General features: G+C 44.9%; 1 protein-coding gene across 1 annotated transcript in view; it reads right to left on the bottom strand.

The window, feature by feature from the left end:
• The window catches only part of LOC103646439 (kinesin-like protein KIN-7E, chloroplastic), a 33,250-nt gene extending 11,154 nt beyond the window's left edge, over positions 1-22,096 (bottom strand). The window contains exons 1-15 of the mRNA XM_008671172.3: positions 21,475-22,096; positions 21,259-21,356; positions 20,348-20,437; positions 19,596-19,648; positions 17,859-17,924; positions 17,697-17,750; positions 13,492-13,551; positions 13,144-13,222; positions 10,096-10,163; positions 9,731-9,790; positions 9,478-9,582; positions 4,502-4,606; positions 4,212-4,319; positions 3,994-4,140; positions 3,539-3,721 (exon numbers count right to left, since the gene is read on the bottom strand). Of these exons, the coding sequence (XP_008669394.1) occupies positions 3,539-3,721; positions 3,994-4,140; positions 4,212-4,319; positions 4,502-4,606; positions 9,478-9,582; positions 9,731-9,790; positions 10,096-10,163; positions 13,144-13,222; positions 13,492-13,551; positions 17,697-17,750; positions 17,859-17,924; positions 19,596-19,648; positions 20,348-20,437; positions 21,259-21,356; positions 21,475-21,857 (1,659 nt within the window). The 5' untranslated portion in view covers positions 21,858-22,096. The remainder of the gene's footprint in view (positions 1-3,538; positions 3,722-3,993; positions 4,141-4,211; positions 4,320-4,501; positions 4,607-9,477; positions 9,583-9,730; positions 9,791-10,095; positions 10,164-13,143; positions 13,223-13,491; positions 13,552-17,696; positions 17,751-17,858; positions 17,925-19,595; positions 19,649-20,347; positions 20,438-21,258; positions 21,357-21,474) is intronic.
• Between the last annotated feature and the right edge of the window lie 4,719 nt (positions 22,097-26,815).

Here is a 26,815-nt window from a genome sequence, read left to right as displayed (position 1 = left end):
AATTAGGATTGAAGTTGGGCTGTCAGTCAGCCCTTGGACTGAATTGTAATCACCAGTGAAGCCAGAGGAACTTTGAGATTGAATTCGAGTAGGATCCAATGATTGATTGGGTATGGTTACTATAGCAAAGTTAAAGTGGGATTATATGACAACAACTTTGTTACAGAAGGATTAACAAGTTGACACATAGAAATCGGAGATCAAAGCCCTGCAAAGTGCTCTGTCAGGTGCTCTGAATGGGGCTTCCCATTGTACAGTAGACTGAAAAAGATCACAGGTTCGCTGCACCTCGCCGCGGGTGATCCCGCGCCCGGATTCGCGCCGGTCGCCGTGATTCGTGCTTGTCGCACAGTGGATAACCGAGGGGGGTAAAAGATCTTGGCGCCCGGATAGGCTCGGACCCAGTCACTGGTGGGTTCACCATACCCACTGGGTCTGCGGCCGGCCGAGATGATCCTCGCCGGCGTTGGCCGCTTACCGACCGTGCGCCACGTGCCTAGTAGCTTTAACACGTCGCAGTGAACCATAGTAGCAAGTGCGTCCATCGTCGGAGGCTTTGCCACGGTGAAAGCCACGATCACCCGCGCCAGTACATTTCCCCTAGTATTTAATAAAAATAGTTCCAAGATTTTTAGCCCCAGCCATGAATTATGTAGCATTTAAGAAGACCTAAGCCTAGTCTTTTAGAATTTTAGAAATTATTTGATAGTTTCAAAAATCATGAAACTTTTTGGGTTAACTTAATATGATAATTAGAGTCCTTGGATGAAGTTTGACATGTTTGGGACATTGTTTGATCCCAAAACCCCAAAACCCTAGTTTCTTAGTATAAAACTGCCTAACCCTACTAGGGTGTTAACTTAGAAAACCCTAGTGACTTAGGTGTACCGTGAAGGAAAGTTGTATTCAAGATACAACTTAATGTATCACTAATATAACTGCATATTCATAACATCACATGAGCATTCATGTTTATATATGGTTATGTATAGAAAACGAAGAAGAAGTAAGTGTTGAAGAAGGAGAGACTGCACCACCAACTGAGACTCCACCTGCCGGGAATTGTTTTTATTTTGATATCTGTGGAACAGATCCCGAATCCCCTACGACACAAGGCAAGCCCCGGTGCATTTACCTTTTCGTTGTGATTTTAAACTTTTTATCACTTGAATGATGCATTAGGTGATAGGAGTTGGGTGTTAAACCAATTGCTGCATTTCCTTCCTTTGAAATGTTTACCCTTCCTTGATTGCCTGTTTTGTTAAAAAGTTTTTTGATGCTTAATCTTGCTTTAGAAAACAAAAATGTTTTGGTTTTAACAAAAGATGATGCTTCAGATGGAATGGGATGTTTTCAAAAATAAAACTTGATGGTAAATCCATCATGGTCGTGATGGGTTCAACATCGGAAAAGATGTACCTTTGCCAGGTACCAAATTTTGGGATTGAAAATGATAAAGACGAGACCGGGCGAGTGACTTGCACGAGAAGGAAGTCTCGGTGTAGTGTCTCTGTCTGAGTCGGTTAAGGACCATACCGATGTAGGCTTGATGATCGAGGACCTTTTAACTGGCCACATGCCTCGTCATGGGTAAGCTTTGCCTCGGGCAGACCAATACCAGAAAGGCCAACACACAATGTGAGTGGAGAGATGGCGAGAGTAGCGCATACCCTCTGTGCCAAGAGGCTGGACGGTGGTGTATCTGTGTTCTCGGTTGGCGTGAACCCGGTCTGGTCTTGAGAACCCCGGTGGCGAGTTGACATATGCAAAGGTTAAGTGCTACATATGTCGTGTGGTTAAAGATCCCCAGCTAGGTATAAATCGATTCGGATCGCCGTTACTTCTCGGACATGAAGACTTGGTCACTGACTTACACGTAGCATTCCAGTGAACTAAAGGGTTGATAAAAGACGGCTAGTGTAGGCCAAGTGCTTGAACTAGGGTAGAGAGAACTCTAGCTACAGGTAATGACTTAATTTGGCAATAAAATTGGATTTTTAAGGATCCACTATTAGTAAGAATTTCTGCAAACATAGTCTTTGATTCTTGAATAGCCTTACCTTGACTCCCTCAAGTCAGCATATCCTTAAGAGTCTTTTCTTTTGTCGGGTAAGACTTGCGAAAGTACACTCCATACTCAAGGTTTTCGAACCCATGTTGTTGTAGGTGAGGAAACAACAGAGTTTTGTTGTTTCTGTTCAAAGGTGGTACCCAAGGAAGAGCCCCAGCACTTTGAAACTTTTGTGCGGGAGGGTGTTTTGCCTCCCTGGTCTGTAATAATACTCTATGCACTCGGAATACCCTGTTACTGTAATAATAATCATACTCTCTATATATTTGATGAATGTAAATTAAGTTATTGTAATTTGGTTCCGCTTATTCTTTCCTCCGATGTGATGTAATATCTGCGTGACGGGTGAAGCGCTCTTCGGCGAAATGATGAGGATACAGTTACCGAACTTGTCGAGTGATTATGTGCATCTACAGAGTTGTCCAAGGTCCTTAGGACAAGGACAACTGTAGGTGGGCCTAATACCTTGGGAGGTTCCGTCACAGTATTTTCCTGTTAGTTTGGCTAGTAGGTTATTTTATTTGTCCTCTTTTTTCGCTAATAGTTCCTTGTCTAGGTAAGTCAGGTTTGCTCTTCTCCCTATCCTTTCCTGTTCTTTTTTCTGTACAACCCTCCTCTACCGTTTTTCTTTATATATAAAATTTGCGTCGTTGTAGGGGCTTCCCCTACAGTTTTCCCAGTCAAAAAGTGTGTATTATTGTGGTAATGTGATTGTGGACATGTCATTTTGCACAATATTATTATGTGAACTTATGTTGGTTGTTTGATATTTAACTTCATGTTATTGTCTAGAATTATGATATATTGATACTTTCCTATGCTTTTTAAAACTATGTTTAAACTTCGTTTAATCAAACTCCACCCATGAGTGTTTCAACATTTTGTCGTTTTAATAACCTTGCATGTAGGTATATTTATATATATTACTATTTAAGTCCAAAACGATACCCATTCTAGACCAATACCAGAATGTTGGCCCTGAAACGGTATTTACAAGTTTCGTTTATTCAAAACATCAAAATGTGGCACAAGTTTTTTACTTGTGTTGTGTATTGTGCAGCCGAAGTGTAATCTGAGGTAGTTGTCTCACAATGAAACATAGATGGAAAGAAATTCTCATCTAGCTAAGAATCCGTCAGTGAACAAGAAAAGCAACATACTTAGGGCCGGTTTGGTTCGCTGACTAACTTGCCACACTTTGCCTTACTTTTCTTGCCTAAGGTTAGTTCTTCAGTTTAGACGACTAACCTTAAGCAAAGTGTGGCGTAGTTAGTCGAGAACCAAACAGGCTCTTAGCGTCCACAAAAAACAGCTGAAGGAAAGTGGATCCTATGTGCTCTTGCTTTGCATTATATTTGACTTTCTAGAACATGCTATTGGGAATTTCAGTCTACTCTTCTGAGTTGGACACTTGGACTAAAAGAACAATTGCTGCAACCAAACAAACAAAACAAAGAAGGTTCAAACCTCATCTTCTCCAAATGAATGCCGTCGGCGGAAGTTAGTCTTTCCAGAAACATTTGAGGATATCGAACTTTTGGTTGATACCAATATTAATTTTGTTAGCCTCTGAATCCTACCCATCAATGCTGCTTTTGCTTCCTCTTCCTGTTCTAGCCTCGATTGAAGTTTAACTTGCCCAGCTTCAAGCTATCACACAAAAAGAATGGGAAAAATAGTTCAATCTATTTGTATCGAAATATAACCAATAAGTAATGTCCAAAGGGAAAAGGTTCATTGACTCTATCAGGATGAGGATGCTATTAGAAAAAACATGGCAGTATTTCATAGCATAAAAGTATGACAGATGACAATGAAAACTAATCATATAGCATTCTCATTGGTATGTTCTTACAGTTGTAAAAGTACTATCCAGAGCTCAAGAAAGAATAATTAACTGTCAAATAGCATATATAGCAAACCTGAAGTTTTAAATTAACAAGATCCTCTTGATCCGTAGGGAGAATACCACCATTTCCCATCATACCACGCCTGAGTTGCTGTAGCTCTTCTTTCAGGCTGGATATCTCCTTTTGATACTTCTTTATTAAGGACTTCTCATCTATTATCTGAAAAGAAAATCTGTCAACACTAACAACAAGCACAGAACAATACGGATTACAAACTTATTGATTATTACCTTGTTTTGGGAAGCTTTTATCTCAATATGCTTGCTCCTGTGGGCAAATTTTAATGTGTTATGTGTCTCCTCACTGTTGCTGGATGCAGGTGTAACTGTGCAAATGAGCTGTAAAAATGTTAGGACTTTTAGAACATAGCGATACAGGTTGCAACATGCATTTAGTATGACATTTATACATGTGAAAATTTTCCTCAAAGCAAGCGAAATATAAAGATAATATAGGTTTTAAGCAACATTGAAAAGCACAAAGTATATATAATTATATATAGCTTATAAGAGCTACTCACTGATATGCGTCCGTGTCCACTCAAAGAAGACTGAAGTAAGCGTGTGAGCTTTGAGTCTCTATAAGGAATATGAGTGGCCTTACCATCTGTAAGTTTAGCAATAACCTGCAAGAAGAATGTTGACGACAATTTACCAAGAGAGGAACAACCAAATAAATGAATAAAGATTATGACCATTTTTCCAGTATTCCTTCGTCCTTGCTACTGGCCAGTCATCATATTTGAAGGGTTGCAACTAAATCTAGGTCTGCTGAATCACTGATTAGAAGCAAGAAGTTGATCTGTGCCCAACTAGGTAGAGAACAGAGGAAGACTTGTTGACATAAATCTACGAAATGGGCTGCAAAGTTAATCTTTTCTATATTTATCAATAAGTGTTAGAGTACCCGTTTAGTGTTTTGGGGTTAGCCCCTTGTAATTACAGTTATACCCCTATGTAATGGGCTAGGCCTATTAATAAATCTCCCAACCATGAGTTAGGGTTAGGGTTTCATTCTCCAACTTGGTACCAGAGCTAGGTTTTCCAGTTTCCTCTCTCCTCTTCCCTCCCTACCTACCCTCCGCTACAGGTGTAGGAGCATGACCATCCCCGGCCAACCCCTGGCACAGGCTCGCCACCGGCCGCCCCTGGCACAGCCCGACCACCGGCCCTGCGCGGATCTCTGCCGCCGGCGCGCGACCTCCCCCATCAGCCCCTGCGCGGACCTCCGCCGCCGGCCCGCCAGGCCCCTTCCCGGCGCGCGAGGCCTCCTCCTCCAACAGTGCCAAGCCCCGGCGTCGTCCCCTCCCAGCCATGACGGCCATCCCGTCCTGCCTGGCTGCACGCCGCCGTCGTGGTGCCCACCGCGCGCTCCCCTGCTCCGACCGAATCCGCGCGCCGCCACCGTCGTGGCCACGCCCAGGACGCCCCGACCGGCTCTGTGTTGCCGCTGGCCCTCCCTCCTTGCTTCGGTGGCCGGTCGCTGCTCTCCCCGCCGCGACTCCCTTTCCCGACGCTGACTCGCGTCCCCTGCGCCCGCCAGCCAGCAGTGCTGCCCTACTTTCAACATCCCTAGTCGTTGTCCGTACGCTGGCCTCCAGCGCCGCGCCACGTCCTCCTGTCGTCGCCCTTGCGAGCTCCACTGCTCCGTGCCTCCTCCTCGTTGATTGTGTTGCTGCCCTCCTACTAGTGTTGCCTCCGTCCTCGCCAGTTCCAAGGCTTCACCCCCGCCATACATGAGCTTTGACTCGCCCGCCGCTCACGTGGCTCCTGGCTTTCCCTGACCCCCTCCTGGCTTCGCTCATTTCCGTCGGGATCGCTGTGCGCGCCGTGCTCCACGACGGCTAGCTTGCACGGGGCACCTTCGTGGCTTTTGATCACGCCATGAGCCCTATCCTCCGTGACTGTGTCGAGCTTCACCCATATGCAGGCCACCACGTGCATGGACCACTTGTCTTTCCCAGAGCTGTGATTAACTCTCTGGCGATCAAGACCTTGTTGTCTCCCTCCCCTACTAGTGATTGTGTCACAGCCCCTCCTGTGGCTCTTTCCGCGCACTCTGTGGCTTCTCCACCCTCTCCCACCAATTGTGTGATCGACTCTAGAGCCTCCTTCCACACTACTCCTATCACCAGCTCGTTATTCCACTCCCACCCACCACACCCCTCACATCCTCACTCTATCGTTGTGGGCGACGTTTCCACCCTCCCGGTCACCTCAGTAGGTGCATTGGTTCTTCCGCGACCATTCTACCTTAACAACGTCCTTATTGATCCCGGCCTTACTCATCCCCTTCTCTCGGTTCGTCGCTTCACTAGTGACAACCATTGTTCTATGGAGTTCGATCCCTGGGGGCTCACCATACGCCACCTTCCCACTCGTTGCGACAGCTCTGGCCCCCTCTACTCTATTCACTTGCCATCCACTTCCCCCACCAACGTAGCCTCCCCACATGCTCTTGCTACTACCACCACCTCTGTCGTTTGGCATCAATCTCGGACACCCTAGACATGACGTGATGTCCCAGCTTTCCAGCCGCTCAGATATCTCCTATACTTGGGCCTCCTCTGAGCGCCTCCGTCATGCTTGTCAGCTCGGTCGTCGCCTTCCTTTTTCCACTTCCACGTTCAAGGCTGCTCAGGCCTTTGATCTTGTCCATTGTGATCTCTGGACTTCTCATGTCCTTAGCCTCTCTGCTTACAAATACTACATGGTCATTATGGACGACTTCTCTCATTTTCTGTGGACTTTCCCTCTTCGGCTGAAGTCCGACACGTTCGCCACCCTCACCCACTTCTTCGTCTGGGTCTCCACCCAGTTCCTCGCCTGGTCTATGCCCCCCAGTGTGATAATGGTCGTGAGTTCGACAGCAACGCCTCTCGTTTCTTCTTCCTCACCCATGGCGTCCAGTTGTGTCTCTTGTGCCCCTATATCTCTCCCCTGAACGGTTGGGCCGAACGCATCATTCGAACCACCAGCATGATTTGTTGCCTTCTCTTTCATGCGTCTCTCCCTGCCAACTACTGGGCAGAGGCCCTGAACACCGCCAAACATCTCCTCAACCGCCTCCCCTCTAAAGGCGGTGAGCCACCCTACTCCCCACTTCGATCTGTATGGCACATCCCCCTCCTATGACCACCTTCGCATGTTAGGTTGTGTCTGCTATCCCAACACTTCCGCCACCGCTAAGCTATCTCCCCGCTCCACTCGTTGTCTCTTCCTCGGTTACTCTTCTGACCACAAGGGGTATCGTTGTCTTGACCTCGTCTCCAACCGCATACTCATCTCTCGTCACGTTGTTTTCAACGAAGATGTGTTCCCCATTGCTGGCTCCTCCCCACCCACCGATCTCGAATCTCTCCTTGAGCCTGATTTGGTTCCCCCTCCACCCCAGGCGCCCCGACTTGCGTCGTTGCCCATGCCACGCGCGGCTCCGATGCCTCCGCTCGCGCCTCTAACCGCGCCACGCGCCCCTCAACGCCTTCGCTCTTGCCTCCTCCCGCGCCATGCGCGGCCCAGTCGACGAGCGTGGCCCGCTTCGCCAAACCCACCCTCGTCTACCACTGCCGCGAGCGGGCCACTGCCTCAGATCCTGCTAACCCGACCTCGCCGATGAGTGCGGCTCGCTTCGCCGACCCCGCCCTCCTTTACCACCGCCGCGAGCGGGCCACTCCCTCAGCTCTCGACGCCCCGTCTGCCCACACCGAGCATCCCGTGCACCACCCGGTCTCCATCCACTGTGACCCCGGGCGCATCCATCTAATGGTGACTCACCGTGCACCGGCATTCTCCGCCCCGTCGACCGGCTGATCCTGGCGGCTAACACAGCTGCCACTCCTCCGGACGCCTCCCTGGTCCCCTTCTGCGTTTGTGTCACCCTCGCTGGCCCCACTGGCGTCGCGCTATGGAGTACGCGACCCTGCTTGCCAACCACACATGGGACCTGGTGCCACGTCCACCACGCACCAACGTGGTCACCGGCAAGTGGCTCTTTTGCCACAAGCTGACCTCGAACAGCTCCCTCGACCGCTACAAGGCTCGTTGGGTCCTTCAGGGCTTTACCTAGCGCCTCGGAGTGGGCTCGACGTCAAGAATGCCTTCCTCCACTGCACTCTGACGGAGACTGTCTACTGCAACCAGCCAGCCCACCGGCTTCGTCGACGCAGCTCGTTCGGATCTACTCTGCCGACTGAACCGCTCCCTGTACGGCCTCAAGCAGGCGTCGTGGGCCTGGTACAGTCGCTTCGCCTCCTACTTGGCCTCCATCGGCTTCGTCGAGGCCAAGTCGGACAAGTCCCTCTTCATCTACCGGCGCGATGACAACACCGTCTACATCCTGCTCTACGTCGACGACATTGTGCTCACAGCATCCACCGTCGACCTTCTACAGCGCACGATCGTCGCCCTTCAGCGGGAGTTCACGATGAAGGACCTGGGCCCCTTCACCACTTCCTCGGCATCACCGCTAAGCGTCGGCCTTAGGGTCTCTTCCTCCACCAGCACCAGTATGCCATCGACATCTTGGAGCGGGCTGGCATGTCCGACTGCAAGCCCTGCTCCACGCCTATCGACACTCAGGTGAAGCTCTCTGAGAATGACAGGCCCCTGGTCGCCGACGCGACGTCCTACCGGAGCCTGACCAGCGCCCTCCAATACCTGACCTTCTCTAGACCCGACATCGCCTACGTCGTCCAATAGGTGTGCCTGCATATGCACACCCCTAGGAAACCCCATCTCACTGCTCTCAAGCAAATCCTGCGCTACCTCTGCGGCTCCCTCGACTACGACCTTCTACTCCGACCCTCCCCGACACCGAAGCTCGTGGTCTACACCGACGCTGACTGGGTTGGCTATCCCGACACGCGCCGGTCCACTTTCGATTATGCAGTGTTCTTGGGCGCAACCTCGTCTCCTGGCCGCCAAGCGGCAGCCTATCATCTCCCGCTCTAGCGCGGAGGCTGAGTACTGCGTTGTGGTCAACGGCGTGGCAGAGGCCTCCTGGCTGCGCCAGCTTCTCCAGGAGCTCCAACCCCTTCAGCGTGCCACCCTCATCTACTGTGACAACGTCAACGCAGTCTACCTCTCCACCAATCTCGTGCAGCATTAGCGCACGAAGCACGTGGAGATCGACCTGCACTTCGTCCGCGAGTGTGTCGCTGCCGGTGACGTTCGGGTTCTCAGCGTCCCCACCACGCTACAGTTCGCCAACACCGTCACCAAGGGGTTACCGTCGAGTGTATTCACCGATTTTCAATCCAGTCTCAACGTTTGTACAGAATAGAGTTGAAACTGCGGTGTTGTGTTAGAGTACCAGTTTAAGGTTTTGGGGTTAGCCCAATGTAATTACAGTCGTACCCCTGTGTAATAGGACAGGCCCAACAACCTTGAGTCTATTAATATATCTCCCAACCCTGAGTTAGGGTTAAGGTTTTATTCTCCAAATATAAGTCATAATAATAAGAGAAATCGTTAGCATTTAGCAACATAGGATACTCACAGTTCCAAGGGTGAGCAAACTCTTGTTTATGTATGAACCTTCTTTGCGCCGTAAACCAGTTGTTTCAGTTTTGGAACTCTCAGACCCAGCAAGATCAATCAAGTTCTGATAAAAGGATATAAAAGAATACAGTAAGTTAGAAGTCAAGATCGCTACTCATGTCTTAAACTTCTGTATGCTAAATGCCCATAGAATCAAAGGTACAATAGACTGAATGAGAATAAAATTAAGTATACTAGGGGAGAGGACTCACCAACTGAGACAACTTGACTTCTTCTGCTTCATTTTCACCAGAGGGGCTGCTCTCGATTGTCTGCAGTATTGTTATGGAAGTTTAAGCTTAACAGGTTTAACTACTGTTACGAGTTTAATGACTTAGCTTTTACCAAACAAGATTTTGTTCGAAAAATAACAGCTGAGATTTGAGATCCAGTAAAGTATTATGTGAGATGATTAACAGTAATACAGACTTAACAAGCATTAGTTTCCGTCTTGTTATCTGGAGTGAGTAAATAACACGTCATAAAACTTGCATGGTGAACTCGTGTATGCCCAATTGCCCATAAACCTGTATATATGACTACCATACTTTAATTCTAACAAGAGGGAGGGGCGTACCAACGTGAAGATAGTGTGACTCCTACTGCTGACAAGATTGAAGTTGTTTGATCCAACATGCCTGTGCTCTGCAAGAAAGCAATGGGGTCTTCAGAACAAATACTACTTTGATTCCATCATGGAAAAAGTAATAAAGGAACTGCCAAAACACATTCCCTGACATACTAGGACACAGGCACAAGCACTCTTCAAGTTCACATATACAAAAATATCATAGATATGTGAAATGAGGTCTCCTACGAGGCTACAACCTAGGGGAAACACCAACCTCCATAATTTTACACCTAGAAAGGGACATAATCTGAAAAAAAAATACAACATAGACACAAAACATCTCTACTACATGGTTCCACAGTCGTCATGTGTCACCTTTACCCTTCCAGCTTTAGCAAAAATAAGGTAAAAATGTGCACAAGTGGGGGTTTGAACCTTGGTCATTGGCTCCACATTCACACCCACCTAATCAACATAACACATATTTTTGTGTTTTATTAAAACAAAGTCTAGCTATGTGATATATAGAAACCATAGCAACGCATGGCCATCTAACTAGTAAAGATTAATGCATGCACATTAACAAAGTTAACAGCACAGAAACTGAGAATCTTTTTATACAGTTGATGATAATTTGAGATAGCATAGAGTTTCATGTACCAAACAGTCCATCCAAAAGCTTAGGCTATTGAGGAAAGTGGACAGTTTACTTCAAGACTCCCTATTATGTCTAGCATGTCTAGGGTCAACATGCATATAACATAACATCAAAGTACACATCATGTTTATTTATTCTTCAAACTGCATCAGCCAAGGCGCTGACTTAGATCTCTTGAATTTATACAATATTGGGATTCATAGTATCAGAAAAAAATAGTTGTCTAAAATCAACATGCATATAACATAAAATCAAAGTATGCATCATGTTTAATTATTCTTCAAACTGCATCAGCCAAGGCGCTGACTTAGATCTCTTGGATTGATACAATATCGGGAATCATAGTATTAGAAGAAAATAGTTTAAATACGCTATTGATTGAAAATAGGGGTACATATATATATATATATATATATATATATATATATATATATATATATATATATATATATATATATATATATATATATATATATATGTTGGTAGCCTAGGGTTACAGCCCTAACGGACCTCTTGGGCCAGGCTCTAGGCCCAAGACACAATTACACAGTCTCACACCCCCCTGCAGGCGAAACTCTAGCTACGTAGATGTTGAGAGTTGAGACTGGATCAAAACCCCGAAACGTGGAGGGTAGACCCTTGGTGAAGATGTTGGCGATCTACTAATTTGTCAGGACATGGAGGACTAGAACATCCCCGATGGTGACACACTCCCAGACAAGATAGAGATCAATCTTCACAAGCTTCGTGCACTAGTATCAAACAGGTTTGGTGGAGAGGTAGACCGCACTGACGTTGTTGCAGTAGACGAGGGTAATGGTGAGTGGGCTATGGAGCTCTTAGAGGAGCCTGAGCCACATCATTGGCCACAGTGTAGTACTTGGCCTCAACGCACGAGCAGGAGACCACAGGCTGACCAAGAGACAAGGTTGTCCCCAAGGGACATGGCGTAGCCGGAGGTGGACCTACATGTGTCCAGACAGCCTGTTCAATCAATGTCGTATAGACGACAAGCTCGGTCGACAAGAAACGTCAAAGAAGGCCATAGTTAAGAGTACATCAAATGTACTGGAGAATCCGCTTCATAGCAGTAAGGTATGGTTTCCACAGATCATGCATGTGGAGGCACACCTGCTGAACAGCATAGGAGATGTTCGGCCTAGTGAAGGTGAAGTGAGATACCAAAGGGCTCCCACAAGGCTCTTGTAGACAGTGGGGTCACTAACTGGAGCACCGTCACCTAAGGAGACCTTTGTTTGAGTGTCCGTTGGAGGAGCACATGGCTTACAATCCATCATGCCGGCGCGCTCAAGTATGTCCAGAGTACATTGTCACTGCTGAAGGAACAACGCATGGAGGCGGTACTCAACTGCAATGCCTAAGAATGGTGAAGCGGGCCTAGATCCTTCATAGCAAACTCTTGCTACAATGTTGAAATAGTGTGCTGCAACAGGGTCGAAGTGGAGGCTCTGAGAACAATGTTGTCGACATAAAGGAAGAGGTACACAGTGTCATTGCCGCTCCGACAAATAAATAGTGAGGTGCCCAACTTAGCCTCGGCGAAACCCAACGAGATCAAGGAAGCAACCCAGATATACCAAGCACCAGGTGACTGCTTCAGACCATACATCGGCTTGTTGAGTTTGCAAACCATATCTGGATGAGTTGAGTCCATGAACCCAATCGGTTACTACAATATATGGTCTCAGTCAAGGTGCCATGGAGAATTGCATTCTTGACGTCCACCTGATGGACTCCTGAAGGTTGTGGTCGTGTGTGTCTTTTGTTGTCTGTAAGGGTGGGTGTCATTCTACTATTTGGCCTTGGGGGACTCTAATCTCCCAGGGTCTCCCTCTTTATTTTCTTAATGAAATGACAGGCAACTCTCCTGCGTGGTTCGGAAAAAAAAAGACTGCGACAGGGTCGTTGATAAAACTATGCGGACAGTAGCCAGCTTCACCGCAAGGTTGAAAGTCTTGTCGTAGTTGACACTAGGACGTTGAGTGAAACCCCAAAGGACCCATCGAGCCATATACTTATCCAGAGAGTCGGCGGCCTTCCTCTTGTTAGTCTAAACCCACTTGTCGGTCACCACATTAACGCCAGAAGGACGTGGCACCAAGTCCCATATTTGATTGGCGAGTAGACCCTAATACTCTTCCTCCATAGCATGGCGCCAATGAGGCGATGTGAGGGAGCGATGAACAAAAGATGGTTCAGGGAGACCCAAGACATGATTACACAATCTAAGTGTCTAACACATACACCAAACAATGTCATTGACTCATTGTACACCCATCTTGCCCCATTGAACCAATGGTTAAAGCTACTGAAGCAAGGTGGACATTATATCTCAAAATAAAGATGAATGATCTTCTCTAGCTAGAAACAAATACCTTCTCCAGATGCTATTAGAGAGAGCGCATGTGCAGGTGATAAAACAACCTCTTCTTTGATCCCTTCCACATAAGTTCCCTGAATGATTGAATCAATAGAGAAAAAAAAGAGTATAGTAGTTCTATAAGTTAAGAAAGGGAAACACGATAGACAAGAATATCTCTCTCTAGAATGATGAGAAAAGGGATCTTGAGAATAGACAAAACAAACCAAGTAATGAATATGGACAATTCATAACAAATAAGTAAAACAAATCCTATGCAATTTAACTTGGTGTGCTGTAGAAAATTGAATAGGAATGAGTGAGTAATCACAAAATAGATTTTAATAAATAACACTACACCAACCTGTGCATCTTCTCGAATTCTGAGATTCTGCCCTGTTGGATCTAGTAAATCATTGATAACCTGCAAAGTGGTAAGATAAAAAAGTGTGTGAACAATTTTTTTCCCGAACTACGCAGGAGAACTGCGTGTCATTTCATTAAGGAAGAAAAAAGTTACAAACACAAGGAGGCGGTTAACACCCCCAGGAACACTAGAACACTTTACACAATAACTAAACACGACCTCAACGACCACACCCAGCCTAAGGAGCCTCCCTATGAAGGAGCGCTTCTTAAGGTTAGAAGCCCCAGCCAAGCCCCATGTGCGGGATGCAACAGCCACTTGAGCAAAGATCACTTGAGGCTGAGGTTGAACTCCATCGAACACGCACGCATTTCTGTGCTTCCAAAGCTCCCAAATGACCAAAATGGCCAAGGAATTGAACCCTTTTTTAAAATCTTTGGGGATAGCAGCAATGGCTTTACACCACCAGGTCCAAACCCGGCTACAGAAAATGGGGCGTGGGACCATATCAAGCCTAAGTTTCCTCAAAATCCCTTCCCAAATTTCTCTGGACAGCACACAGGAGACTAGGATGTGATTTATGGTTTCCTCCGCCTGGTCACAAAATGGGCATGCTGTTTGATGTGGTAACCCTCGCCTAGCCAACCGGTCTGAGGTCCAACACCTGTTGTTGATGGCCAGCCAAGCAAAGAATTTACAGTTAGCTGGAGCCCAACTCCTCCAGATTTTTCTCCAGGGGGCAAACTGAATGGTCCCTATGAACATCGCTTGGTAGGCTGATTTGCAGGAATACGTTCCATTAGATGATAATTTCCAAACATGTCGATCAAGGACACCTGGCTGCAACACTACACCATCAACCAAGTCCCAGATTTGAGAGATAATCAGCGAGGACCTGAACTGTGAGAGCTCCTTTTATGTCCTCCACCCAACATCTGTTCACAAGTGCCTGGCTCACTGTAAGCCGCTGCACGGTTCTTTTAGGTACTGAACTGAAAAGGTTAGGAGCCAAATCTGCAACAGTTTTCCCTTGCAGCCATCTGTCAGTCCAGAATTTTGTATTTTCCCCATTGCCAACCAAGGTGGTAACTGCCGCATCGAAGAAAGCACGAGCCTTCTTTGGTACATGGATGGGCAGCCCGACCCAAGGTCGTGAGTTGTCTGTCTTTTCATCTTTTGTAACCACAGCCATCTAATACGCAGTGCCCAGCCGAACCGTTCAAGGTCATGCACCCCCAGACCACCATACTTGAGAGGCCGCTGAACTCTAACCCAAGAGACCAAGCAATTTCCCCATCTAGTCTGTTCACGGCCTTTCCAAAGGAAATTCCTCCTGATTTTATCAATCTTTTTCATGACCCATTTAGGCAATTCTAGCGCGGCCAAGAGATGAATGGGAGTTGCTGTTAAAACAGACTTGACCACCACCAGCCGACCAGCCTTATTTAATAAAGGAGCCTTCCAACCAGGAAGCTTATCAGCCACTTTATCCACCAGGGGCAATAAATCAGACTTAGATGGCTTGTTGATGGTGAGGGGGATGCCAAGGTATGTCATTGGGAAGGAAATGACAACACAAGCCAACTCCTGTGAAACAAGTGCAATGTCATCCTCAGAACATTGAATAGGCGTTACAGAGCTCTTGGACATGTTACATCTAAGGCCAGCTGCATGCCCGAAGCCCTCAAGGATTTCTTTAATCATGCACAGATCAGAAACAACTGGCCTCAGAAACAGCACCACGTCATCAGCGTATAAAGATACCCTTTGTCGATTTTGATTTCCCCCCAGAGGCAGTAAAAGTCCTTCATTAGTGGCCACTTTCACCAGGGAGTTCAGAACGTCCATGGCAAGGATGAACAACATAGGCGAAAGCGGGTCGCTTGTCTGAGCCCACGGAGATGTGAAATTGGAGGTCCAGGTTGCCCATTCACCAAAATCTGTGTAGAGGACGTTGACAAAAGCAAACAGATCAGGTTGCACCACTTTCTGCCAAAGCCCACATGCTGCAAGACCTCAAGTAAAAATGGCCATGACAAGGAATCAAAGGCCTTAGTTATATCCAGCTTGAGCAACAAATGAGATTCCTTGGTTCTGTGGGGGGATCTAGCCATCTGCTGCACAAACAAAAAATTATCTTGTATACTCCTGCCTCTAATAAAGGCGCTCTGATTATTGGAGACCAAATTTGGCAATAATGGGGCTAGCCTGTTTGCCAAGATTTTTGTAACCAGCTTAGCAAAACTGTGTATCAAGCTGATTGGGCAAAAATCCTTGACAGCACAAGCATCCGACTTCTTTGGCAGCAAAGTAATAAAAGCTGAATTTAACAACCTGAAATTGAACACATGACCTCTATGAACTGCAGCCAGGGCTAATAACACATCACCCCCAATTATATTCCAGCAGCATTTGTAAAATCTACCTGTAAAGCCGTCAGGACCCGGGGCCTTATCCAGGGGCATATCTTTGATTGTAGCCCAAACCTCTTCCGCAGAGAATGGAGCATCCAGTGGGGACAGGTCATGCGGTTGGGTATGGAAGGCGGATAAATCAAAAGAGTACCCTCTCTCTTCAGCAGTCCCCAACAGATTAGTTAAGAAATCGAAAACTGCCTCCTGCTTATTTTCTTGGTCAGAAACAACCTGATCCCCCACATGTAGCTTGGCAATGAAATTTTTTTTCTTCCTATATCCGGCATGCTGATGAAAAAACTGTGTTTGCATCCCCATCCTTAAGATGGAGAACCCGAGATCGATGCCTTGCAATAGTGCGATCAAGCGAAGCAAACCCAAGACAGTGCAGTTTTAACTTTCTCCTCAACCAATCCTCCTTGGCAGATAAAGCTCTTGAATCTCTTACAATTTCTAATTTGTGAAGGATTTCCTTTGCAATTGCCAGTTGCAATTTGATGTTCCCGACTTTACGTTGACTCCACTTTTGCAGCCCCCGACTAAGGCGCTGGAGAGCAAAAGCGTTCAGCAGCACAGGAAGAAAAGACCAGTGCTTCCCAGTTCTGTTTCACAGCCTCATAGAATCCAGGCAATTGTGTCCAGAAGCTCTCAAAGTGGAATCTGCGCTTCTGTGGTGGACAAAAGTTGAGACCAAGAGTCAGCGGGCAATCGCGCGGCGAGCCGAAGGAGAAGTACTTCTGCGCCCAGCCCACCGTCTTCTCTGTCCGCGACGTGTACGCCTCCTCCCAGCATCCCCAGCAACCACGCCACCGTCAACCACCGCATCACCCATCACATGGACAGGGGCGGTAGTTTGATCAACTGGTCTCCACACCAGGGAGCGTCGCGGCTGGGCCGGAGGTGCCTGCCGACGCGGGCACACGTGAGCATGGTGCCCAGGCAGTCGGCAACGGAAGCAACACACACTCGGACGACACACAGCCACGCGATGAGAGGGGGAGAAACAGTTGAAACACTTCCCCCGCAGGTCAGCAGGAATCGGTCTGGGGGTAGGCCTCGAAGGACGGAGACGCTGTCGGTGAGAACGACGACCTTCCACCTTCACCCATCCGTCGTCACCTTCTTCCTCAACACCGTGAGCAAGGGGCTTGGGAGAACAGGGGGCTTGAGAGACCAGCACCTCCTTGTATGAAGCCCACTGACCAGAGAGAACAGGGGAAACACCGGAGGAAACCGGGCTGCTATCATCACGCCAACGCAGGTCCTTGGGGGTTCCGCAGGTATGGGAGAAGGGGAGATCCCCGGCGCCAAGGAAGAAAGTGAGGTGGCTGCCGGGCCTGGAGCAAACGCCGGCGTGGGGCTGTGGGTGGTTGAAGCGCCGGGGAGGGGAGGGGGGTAAGGGACGTGAAACACATAACACTAGGTACCTATTTACCGACAATGATGGAAGAAAGTGTGTGAACAATACTAAACAGTTTTAACATTGAGCCCTCAGTTAGTTCATTGAAACACATCTTTTACTACTTTGAATTGATCTACATTTCATTACTAGTAAGCGGTTATGTTAAATAACAACATCAGAAATCATTTCATATCAATTGCATCATAATCAAGAGAAGCCTGGAATCTGATAAAGTGACAATATATGCATGAGTAGGAAATAAACAGGCATCTAGGAGGTACCCTGTGTATGCAGTCAAAGATTCAATATGGATATGAAATTGTAATATTGGTCTTGGTGTTGCTAAGCTGCAGCAAGCAAATGCATGGCTTGAAAAGAGAAGTCACCTCATTGTAAATTTCAAGATACGAAACCCGCAGAAGAAACTCTCGTCCAGGTGTCTGTTGTCAACAAAAGAGACAAGAATGTCACGCTACTCCGTCTTCTTTTGTGTGTGTGGTTTGGGTGGGGGGAGCAATGGATAGGATCATAGGAAATGAGCTAATTACATCTTGAATAATGCTGAATACATCCTTTACTGCCAATGGAATGATTCCAGGTGACTTTTGTTCTCCCTAAGATAATAACACAAGTGTAACATAAAACGAAATTAAATATTGAAAATTAATAAAAACTCCATGTTCATGCTTGTAGGGTGTTAAATCTTCATTTCTATAGCTTCATATCATAGGACAACGATGGTGACGATAGACATAGACTAAATAATAAAGGGATGTCTTGTGTTCGCTGAACACACAAATCCGCAACAGCATATAGCTAGAGTCATTAAAGACATTAGATGCATAGGTAGGGATGAAAACGGTTTCGGAATTTTTCAAAATTCTGGAAACCGTTTTCGACTATTTCCGATCGGAGTCGTCGGTAACGGTATTTTTCAGAAACGGTATCGGTTGTCGGAATTTTGGTTCGGAATCGGTATCGAAATCGGTATGACGTCTTACCGACCGTTTTTATCGGTTTTCGATTTTAATCGGAATTTACCGAATTCAATTTTTGGAATTTACCGGAAATAATAAAGAACTGGCCCACAGTCTAACATACCAGTGCCCTAGCCCACTACCGTAACTAGGCCACAAGGCGACAACAGTGAGCCTCAACTCAAGTCCGTGACTACCTTGAGCAGTTGAGCTCGTGCGGACAAGCGGCTAGGTGCCACGCAGCACATCCGACGCCGGTGTACGGTGGCCTTTCAGGCTTTTGCTTCTAACTTCATCGGTACTTTGGCTGTGATAGCTAGTACTAGTAAACTACTTTGTTAATTCTATGTTTCATGAGTACTAGAAATAGGATAGCTAGTAAACTAATTTATTAATTCTATGTTTCATGAGTACTAGGAATAGGAATATGTTGGTTTGACGTAACGTTTGGTTTAATATAAATTAGTTTTCTTTGGATTAATACAGGGATACCTTGACTTTTTTGGCTTAACATTAGTATTTAATATAGAACAATATATTTAAGTAAGTGAAAGCATACCTTACTATATTGTACACATATAAATTTCTATATATATTAGGGCCTCCCGTTGAGTTCGATCTGGAGCCCCATATTCTTGGAGACGGCCCTAATATATATGGTAGTTGCAAACACGGTGAGTGCTACTTGCTAGTATTCATATGAATATCAGAATATGCAAGGATATTCACCTAGAGTCAAGTAGTTGCAGACACGTACAACCTAAATATGGTAGTTGTTACTTGCTAGTATTCATATGAATATGGTAGTTGCAGTTGCAGCGTATGAATATGGCAATTGTAGTTGCAGCGTATGAATATGGTAGTTGCAGCTCTCTATACACCGTGATATGATACAATGGCTAGAGATGGTGAAGCTTCACCTCCACGGAAGCGTATGTTTATGGAGTTGCCTTGTGATGCATCCCTTGGTATTCAACATCAAAGTCAAAGCTTGATTTGTGAACTAGGGATCTTTGTGAATTTGTGAACTTATAGTATTGTCAACTTATGATAATTGAACTTGTTATATCAGTATATTTTTATATTGGTATGATTACCGATGGTATTTTAAATTCCGATCGTTACCGGTGTATTTTCCACGTCGAACTTCCGTTTTCGATGTTTCCGAAAAACCGATATCGTTTCCGATTCCGGAGTTACCGATTCCAATTTTGTTTCCGATAAAAAATATGAAAACGGAAACGGTTTTTGTGTTTACCGACCGTTTTCATCCCTATGCATAGGCATAACACTGAAGCATAAACATACATGCATGGTGTGAGTTTTCCCACTGCTAGTTACTCCATATGCAAAAACAGTTCCTGCAGGAACACAAATATATTAGAAAACTGAATAAATCTCAGAGTACACATTCTATCTCTAATCAGGAACACTTATCATTTAGGGAATTCAGGTTGTTAATCTTTCTAAGTACATGTTTAACAAACGTATGATGACATAGCAGTTCTGATGGTGAATCAGCGCCATTTTTGGTGTACCGATGTTAATTATTTTTATATGCCATCATGGTAAATGTTTTTAAATGTTGAAACTAAGCATTCTAGGCTTCTAACACACAACTATTTCGGGCCAGATTAAAAAAAGAAGCATGCAGCACCATTGTACCAGTTACCAGAAACCAGCAGTGAAGTCCCAATCAAAAGCAGAGATCGAAGTAACAAGAACCATGTCTCAAATTTTATAATCAAAAGAACAGGTATCGATCCAGAGGATATAAATCAATTAATGAGCTCCCCCCAATGGTTCAATGAAAAGGGCTGACCCTACCAATGTGCATTCTGCAACAGACCTTTTCCGCATTGTCCACAGCCCATATCTGTTGTTTATGAAGTTCATCGGATATGTTTCTACTGGCTAGCATAGGAATTGACTACCAAAAAGAAAAAGGTTACTAGAATACTGTCACACTCAATCTTCAAATAGGCATGCAGTAACAATTCCCAGTTTCATAATTAGTTAACATCACTTATATTACTAGAAAAATAAGACAGCTGACATACCATTGATTCCTTGCATGGCACCACTCACAATATGCTGAGCAGCAATATCATATACATGGCGAGTTGTAGTAGCAGGGCCAAACACTTTATCTAAAATTTAAAAGGAAAACACAAACAAAAAAGATGCATATGGTTTAGTAAACTCGATGACTATAGTGAATACCTCTGGAACTATAATCTCTATCTCTACTATATTAAAGCACCAGTTTTCCTGGTTCCACGTTTTCCACTATCGTTGTGCCCTCCCACGTTTAAATTGTAAAAATGCTAAAAATATGTATAAATAGGGATTCGAATCATGGTTATTGGCTCTAAATCCACATTCACACCCACCTAACCAACAGAGCACACATGTTTTTATGTTTTATATTCTATACTTAAGCATAAATGGAAACTGTAACAATGTACGAGCACTTTGCTAGTGTATAGCTTATCTTTGAGTTAAGGTTCTTTGACTGGAACATTAATTCAGATTCAAAATAAGACCAGAACTAACCATCTATAACAGGATCAACGACATTAATTATTTACCATTTGCTGCAGCTTTTACGGAAAAGGATGAAGGCCTCAGCATGCCCTTTTGCATAATGCATATTATACAGTTGCTTGATCAAAAAGTGACGATAGTAGTACAATACAGAAATCTGATTTTCTACATTCATTAGGATGCTGACCCTAAGTAGCAGTTTTAAACTATGAGCCTCTATGCTCTATTGTGACAACATAACAACATTCCAATGCCACTCCATTGCCGAATATGCCATAACCATCACTTTTTCCCTCAACAACCCGGTAGACTCAAGCCAACCAATTTTATCCCCTTTTTGAACAAACAGGCATAACTCCTTCGCAACCTCACCTGTTCCACCCACAATGTAGTATTGCACTGAAATGGGCTCAAGAGCACTCACCGAAAGCATAGGCGATGCTGAGGTTATACTCGTTGCGCACCATGTTGTCACCATCCGCGTACCACGCCACCTCGTCCCCCTTGTTGATCTCTCTAGGACTGCAAAACGAAACACAAAAAAGCACGAGACAAACATCCAGCTCAAAGCCCACGAAAAAACAATGCCCTGTCCCCTCCAAACCCGGCTCAAAGCGCGCAAATAAGAATAGAAGCACACCTGAGGGGCCGGAAGCGGACGGTGACCATGATGTTCTCCTTGGCATTGGCCGCGTCCACGAGCGGCGCCCTCACCGCAACGCGCGAGGAGATCGACGAGGGCGTGGTGGGCCGCGCGGAGGCGGTAGAGGACGGCGTGGCGGGCCGCGCCGATGACGACGAAGGGGTGGCGGGACGCGCGAACGCGGCGGACGGGGTAGCGGGGCGACCACCGGAGGACGAGGGGGTGGTGGGTCGCCCAGAGGCAGTAGAAGAGGGGGTGGACGGGCGACCCCCAGATGAGGTCCTCGCCGGCGGAGGAGGTCCCGCTGCCGACACCGCCGGAGCCGAGCGGCGGGATCGGAATGGGGATATACTGGAACGCGTCGGCCTCGACGACGACATTGCCGCGCCGCGGCGGTGGAGACGGGGAGCACAGCCGGACTTGGGGCGGGGTACTAGGGTTTTGGGGAAGGAAGCAAGCACGAGCTCGTGGGGGAGGAGGGAGGGAAGCTCGTGTGCTTGCTTTGGAGGGTCGTCGTCGTCTTCCTCCTAGGCGCCCGGGTGCCGCCTTTTTGGTGTTTTTTTGGTCCGAAGCTCTGAAGTTTTCTGGGGTTTCGGAACACCGGTGGTGAGCTCACCGCGGCCTTCTGGTCAGTGACTTGCTGAGCACTGCTTTGTTGTGAATGTGATTGGGTTGGGGCCTGAAAGGCGAGTAATTAAAACTAAAATTTATAGAGATAAAATATTGTAGTCCGCAGCAAGCGGCAGCGAATAAGATGAGGCTACGTCCAGTAGATCGTAACGATAGATAATATTGTTTATAGAATGAAGTTTAAAATAGTAGATAAGATATGAAATAAGATAAAAGAACTGGTAGAGATAGCCTATAGACTGGTTTGAAGTTTGAACTAGCATGGGAAAGTGACATAGAGAGTAAACCAAAGGGACGTACAATATGGGGGCATTTAACTATTTGTCATCCTTACAAAATTCCCTTAATCATGTGTCACAGATACATGAGTCATTGGCATGGCAAAAAAAATCTCACCCCGCCTCCAAATAATGGAAAATAGTTAATTTTTCCTACAATACGAGGATGGAAGTGGAAGATAAGAGCAGAAAAACACCTACTCAGATCAGGTGAATGAACAACGCAATTGGAATTTAGAGCCAATTTGCATTATAGTCTAGATTGTAATCTATGTTACTAAGACTAACTTGGCAACCACATAGGTTTTATCCTACATTTTTTGACAATTTTCTTGTTTACCCTAAATTATATTTTTTACTAATTTTATATATGGCAGGTTAACAATTTCTATGTTGCATAGGTGTTGCATGACTAACCTTAGAGTTTGTTTGATAACTTTGCTCGCTACTGTGTAGTCTAACTCAACAAGGCTATATGTTTAGTAGCGAACAATAACCTTACTTTATTTCATAATATTGGTTGTCCCATTAAGTTTTTTCTTGCCTGATGGAGCGAGTCAAATCAGTTCTTCAACGACACTAAAGATGTTCTCTGCCAAGTGCCAACTCAACTCATAAAAAATCAAAGACTAACAATTATTCAAAGGTAGTAGCCCATACGCTAATTAATGTACCAAGCAACAAAATAAATACTATAGATCTTTCTTGTCTTGTTTTCAAAACCTAGCTTAGCTTGTTCTAGCTAGGCAATGCGAGGTGGCAAGGGTTCCAAGCATACCCCTAATAACTTTAGGCAGGAGTATATATGTGTCGAATTTAGTTATCAACCATATGGTTTATAACCAAGGTTTATGTGTTGTTGTATATTTGTTGCATTAGTTTAGTGACTTGTGTAGTCAACTGTTTGCGAATTGTAAGTCGTTATAAATTTTCTAAATATAGAGTTTTATTATGTATTTAAACATATATATATATATATAATCCTGTTGCAAATACTATGAGATACTTTTCATAGTTGGTCGGTCATATATATATACTAGCAAAAAAATCTTATCTCTAATGGATGCTTTCTTCAAAAATAGATTTTCGTTGATCATATGTCTCCACTCTCTTGTTATCCGCATGACATATCTCTTTCTATTTTTGTTTATATGTAGACATAGTTTATTATATAAAAAATATCTACCTATCTTTCCTTTTTAAATTCCAATACGACATTACTATTTGCTTAATTAGTTAATATATTAACTAACAAAGATAGAAAACCGGTCTGCATCTAAATCTACTTTGGGATTGACGTAGTACAAGTAACATGCACGCGCAAAATGCTGAAGCAACGCTATCCCCATCAACTATCGCATGCGAATGCGCATTTGCATGTGGTTAGACCAACTCCAGCAAATACACACTCCGCATCCGTATTTTAGGTATGCTTGATTATAGATGAGTGGTTCTTTTGCACGGTGCGTTCTAACAGACTCTGTATTTATACTCCCTATTCGCATGCATGCAGACTGTGACAGCTAGGTCCCACGAGCACAGGCTTTTAATTGCACCATTTCTCAGACTTGTGCGGAGAGGAGAGAGAAGACGTGGGGAATGGGGGTGCAAATACACTGCGTGTTTTTTAGGGAGAGGCAGGGGCGGAGGGAGGGGGGGCCAGCGGGGGCCACGGCCCCTGCCAACAGCGGCAACAGATTATTATATGGGCTAGTGCAGGCTCACAATTACAGCCCAGGCCCACACCATTATTTATTCTTAATTCTGTGCACTGTGCTGCCCTAATCTATTTTGGCCGCCGCAGCCGTATCAGTGCAGCACCACGCCATCACGAATCCACGTCCACCTGCAGACCTCGCCGACTCGCCGCCCAGCAGCCTGCTTTTTTTTCAAGCCGTCTTGCCGTCTCGCCGACTCGCCGCCCAGTGAAGCAGACAACCGGTCGTAGCGTCCATCATCTGCTGACCGCTGCCCACTGGTACTCGCCGATCTCCTCAACCCCGCCGTCATGTATCGGTAGATGCCTAGATAGCTGATTTATTTAATTTGCCTACTGTTCAGGCCTCCTCTTTAGCACAATCTACTCTAAAGGTTTCAATCATTAGCCTACTGTTTTTGTTGTGCACTGTGCAATACTTTATTTATTTAATATTTTAATTTACTTGATATTGGTTGAGTAATATCTGTATCGGTAGATGCTAATTTGTCCTATTATGTTTTTTTATCTTAAAGGACAATCATGGTATTCAAAAGAACAACAATTGATATTTTTTATAAGAAAGATATTGTTGTCGATGTCCCAAGAGAGCAAGAAAAAATAGTTCTGATTCTGAGGAAGATGAAATTGCTAATTGGCTTGCTGCACAACAAGAGGAAGCTCCAGAACAGCCATCTCCTAAGGTTCGTCGAGTAAATTTTGAAGATACTGGTGTGTTGGTTGTAGAAAGAGACCCAGGCTTACGTTGCCAGATTTTTTCTTACCCCCTGATAAGCAAGAACAAGTTATTAGAGCATACATGAAACATGGCCCATACCAATTTTTTAGAGATGTATACCCACCTTCAGGTCCAAAGAATCATCCACGGAGGTTTCAGTCACAGTGGTTTGAAACTTTTTCTTGGTTAAAATACTCACCAGCAAAAGATGCAGCCTTTTGCTTTCCTTGCTTTTTATTTTCTAAGAAGCCAGTAGGAAAAGCAGGATCTGATGTGTTTACTGTCAAAGGATTTAAAAATTGGAAGAAGGTTAAAAGTGGGGATAATTGTGCCTTCAAAATTCATGTAGGAGAGAGTGGGTCAGCTCATCGGTATTCTGTTAAATGCTATGATAATTTGAAGAATCGGTTATACCATATTGAACCGATTCTTGAGAAGCAAACAAGTGATGAGGTCAAGGCAAATAGATTGCGGCTTAGAACATCAATTGATGCAGTCCGTTGGTTAGTATTTCAAGCTTGTCCCTTTCGTGGACATGATGAGTCTGCTAATTCAAAGAACCAAGGTAATTTTCTTGAGATGGTAAAGCTAATTGCATCATATGATGAGGAGGTCAAAGCTGTTGTATTGAGTAATGCTCCACAGAATGCTAAATACACGTCACATCAAATTCAGAAGCAGATATTGGACCTTATAGCTTTTAATGTGCAAACAACTATTCGTGATGAAATTGGTGATGCCAAATTTTGCTTGATTGTTGATGAATCAAGAGACGAGTCAAGAAGAGAACAAATGGCACTTGTTGTTCGGTTTGTTGACAAAGGGGGTTTCATTCGAGAGCGTTTTCTTGATCTTATTCATGTTCATGATACATCATCTGCCACTCTTAAGAAGGAATTGGACTTTGTTTTATCACATCATAAATTAGATGTTCAAAATATTCGTGGACAAGGATATGATGGTGCTAGTAATATGCGTGGAGAGTGGAATGGATTACAAGCAAAGTTTGTAGAAGAGTGCCCTTATGCATATTATGTTCACTGCTTTGCTCATCAGTTACAACTAGCTCTTGTAGCTGCATCTAAAGAGGTAACAGAAGTTCATAATTTTTTTGAACATCTTGCTCTTATTGTCAACACGGTTGTGTCTTCTACTAAGAGAAATGATGATCTACGTGCTAATCAAGTTGCTGAAATAGAGCACCTCATTGAGCTTAACGAGATTGAAACAGGAAGAGGTATTAATCAAATTGGAACTCTGCAACGTCCTGGTGAAACTAGGTGGAGTTCTCATTATAATTCCATTTGTAGCCTTATAAAGCTTTACAAGCCGACATTCTTAGTGCTGAAAGATATTGCTATTGCAAAAGGTTCAGGAACCACAGCTGCTGGACGTGCGAAGGCTGCTGGTGCTATTAAGTTGATGATGTCATTTGACTTTATATTTATTATGCATGTTATGAAGGAATTAATGGGGGTTACAGATTTACTCTGCAAAAAGCTACAACATAAATCTCAGGACATTGTGAATACTATGGATGATGTTGCCACTACCAAAAGGTTGATTCAGAACATGAGAGACCATGGTTGGGATAGACTTATTAATGATGTGACAGTATTTTGCAATAAGCACGAAATCATTGTTCCAAACATGACTGAATTATATGCGGACTACATTCGATCTCGTGCAGGGAATGAGATCACAATTGAGCATCACTATAGATATGATATTTTCACTAGTGCAGTTGATCAACAAGCTCAAGAACTAAACCACATGTTTAGTGAACAAGTTACAGAACTTCTGATATTATGTGCTTCTTTAGATCCTAAGAATTCATTCAACTCATTGAAAATTAATGATGTGTGCTCTCTTGCTTCAAAGTTTTACCCTGCTGATTTTTCTGAGCAAGAAAGAAGTACCTTAAGGCTTCAGTTGCAACATTATGAATTTGATGTACCTACAAATTCGAAGTTTCAAGATTTGACAACTGTTGCT

Source organism: Zea mays, chromosome 2, assembly GCF_902167145.1.
Source record: "Zea mays cultivar B73 chromosome 2, Zm-B73-REFERENCE-NAM-5.0, whole genome shotgun sequence".
NCBI classification, from domain to species: Eukaryota; Viridiplantae; Streptophyta; class Magnoliopsida; order Poales; family Poaceae; genus Zea; species Zea mays.
Note: the sequence above shows the minus strand (reverse complement) of the source record. Positions and strands in the feature narration are given on the sequence as shown.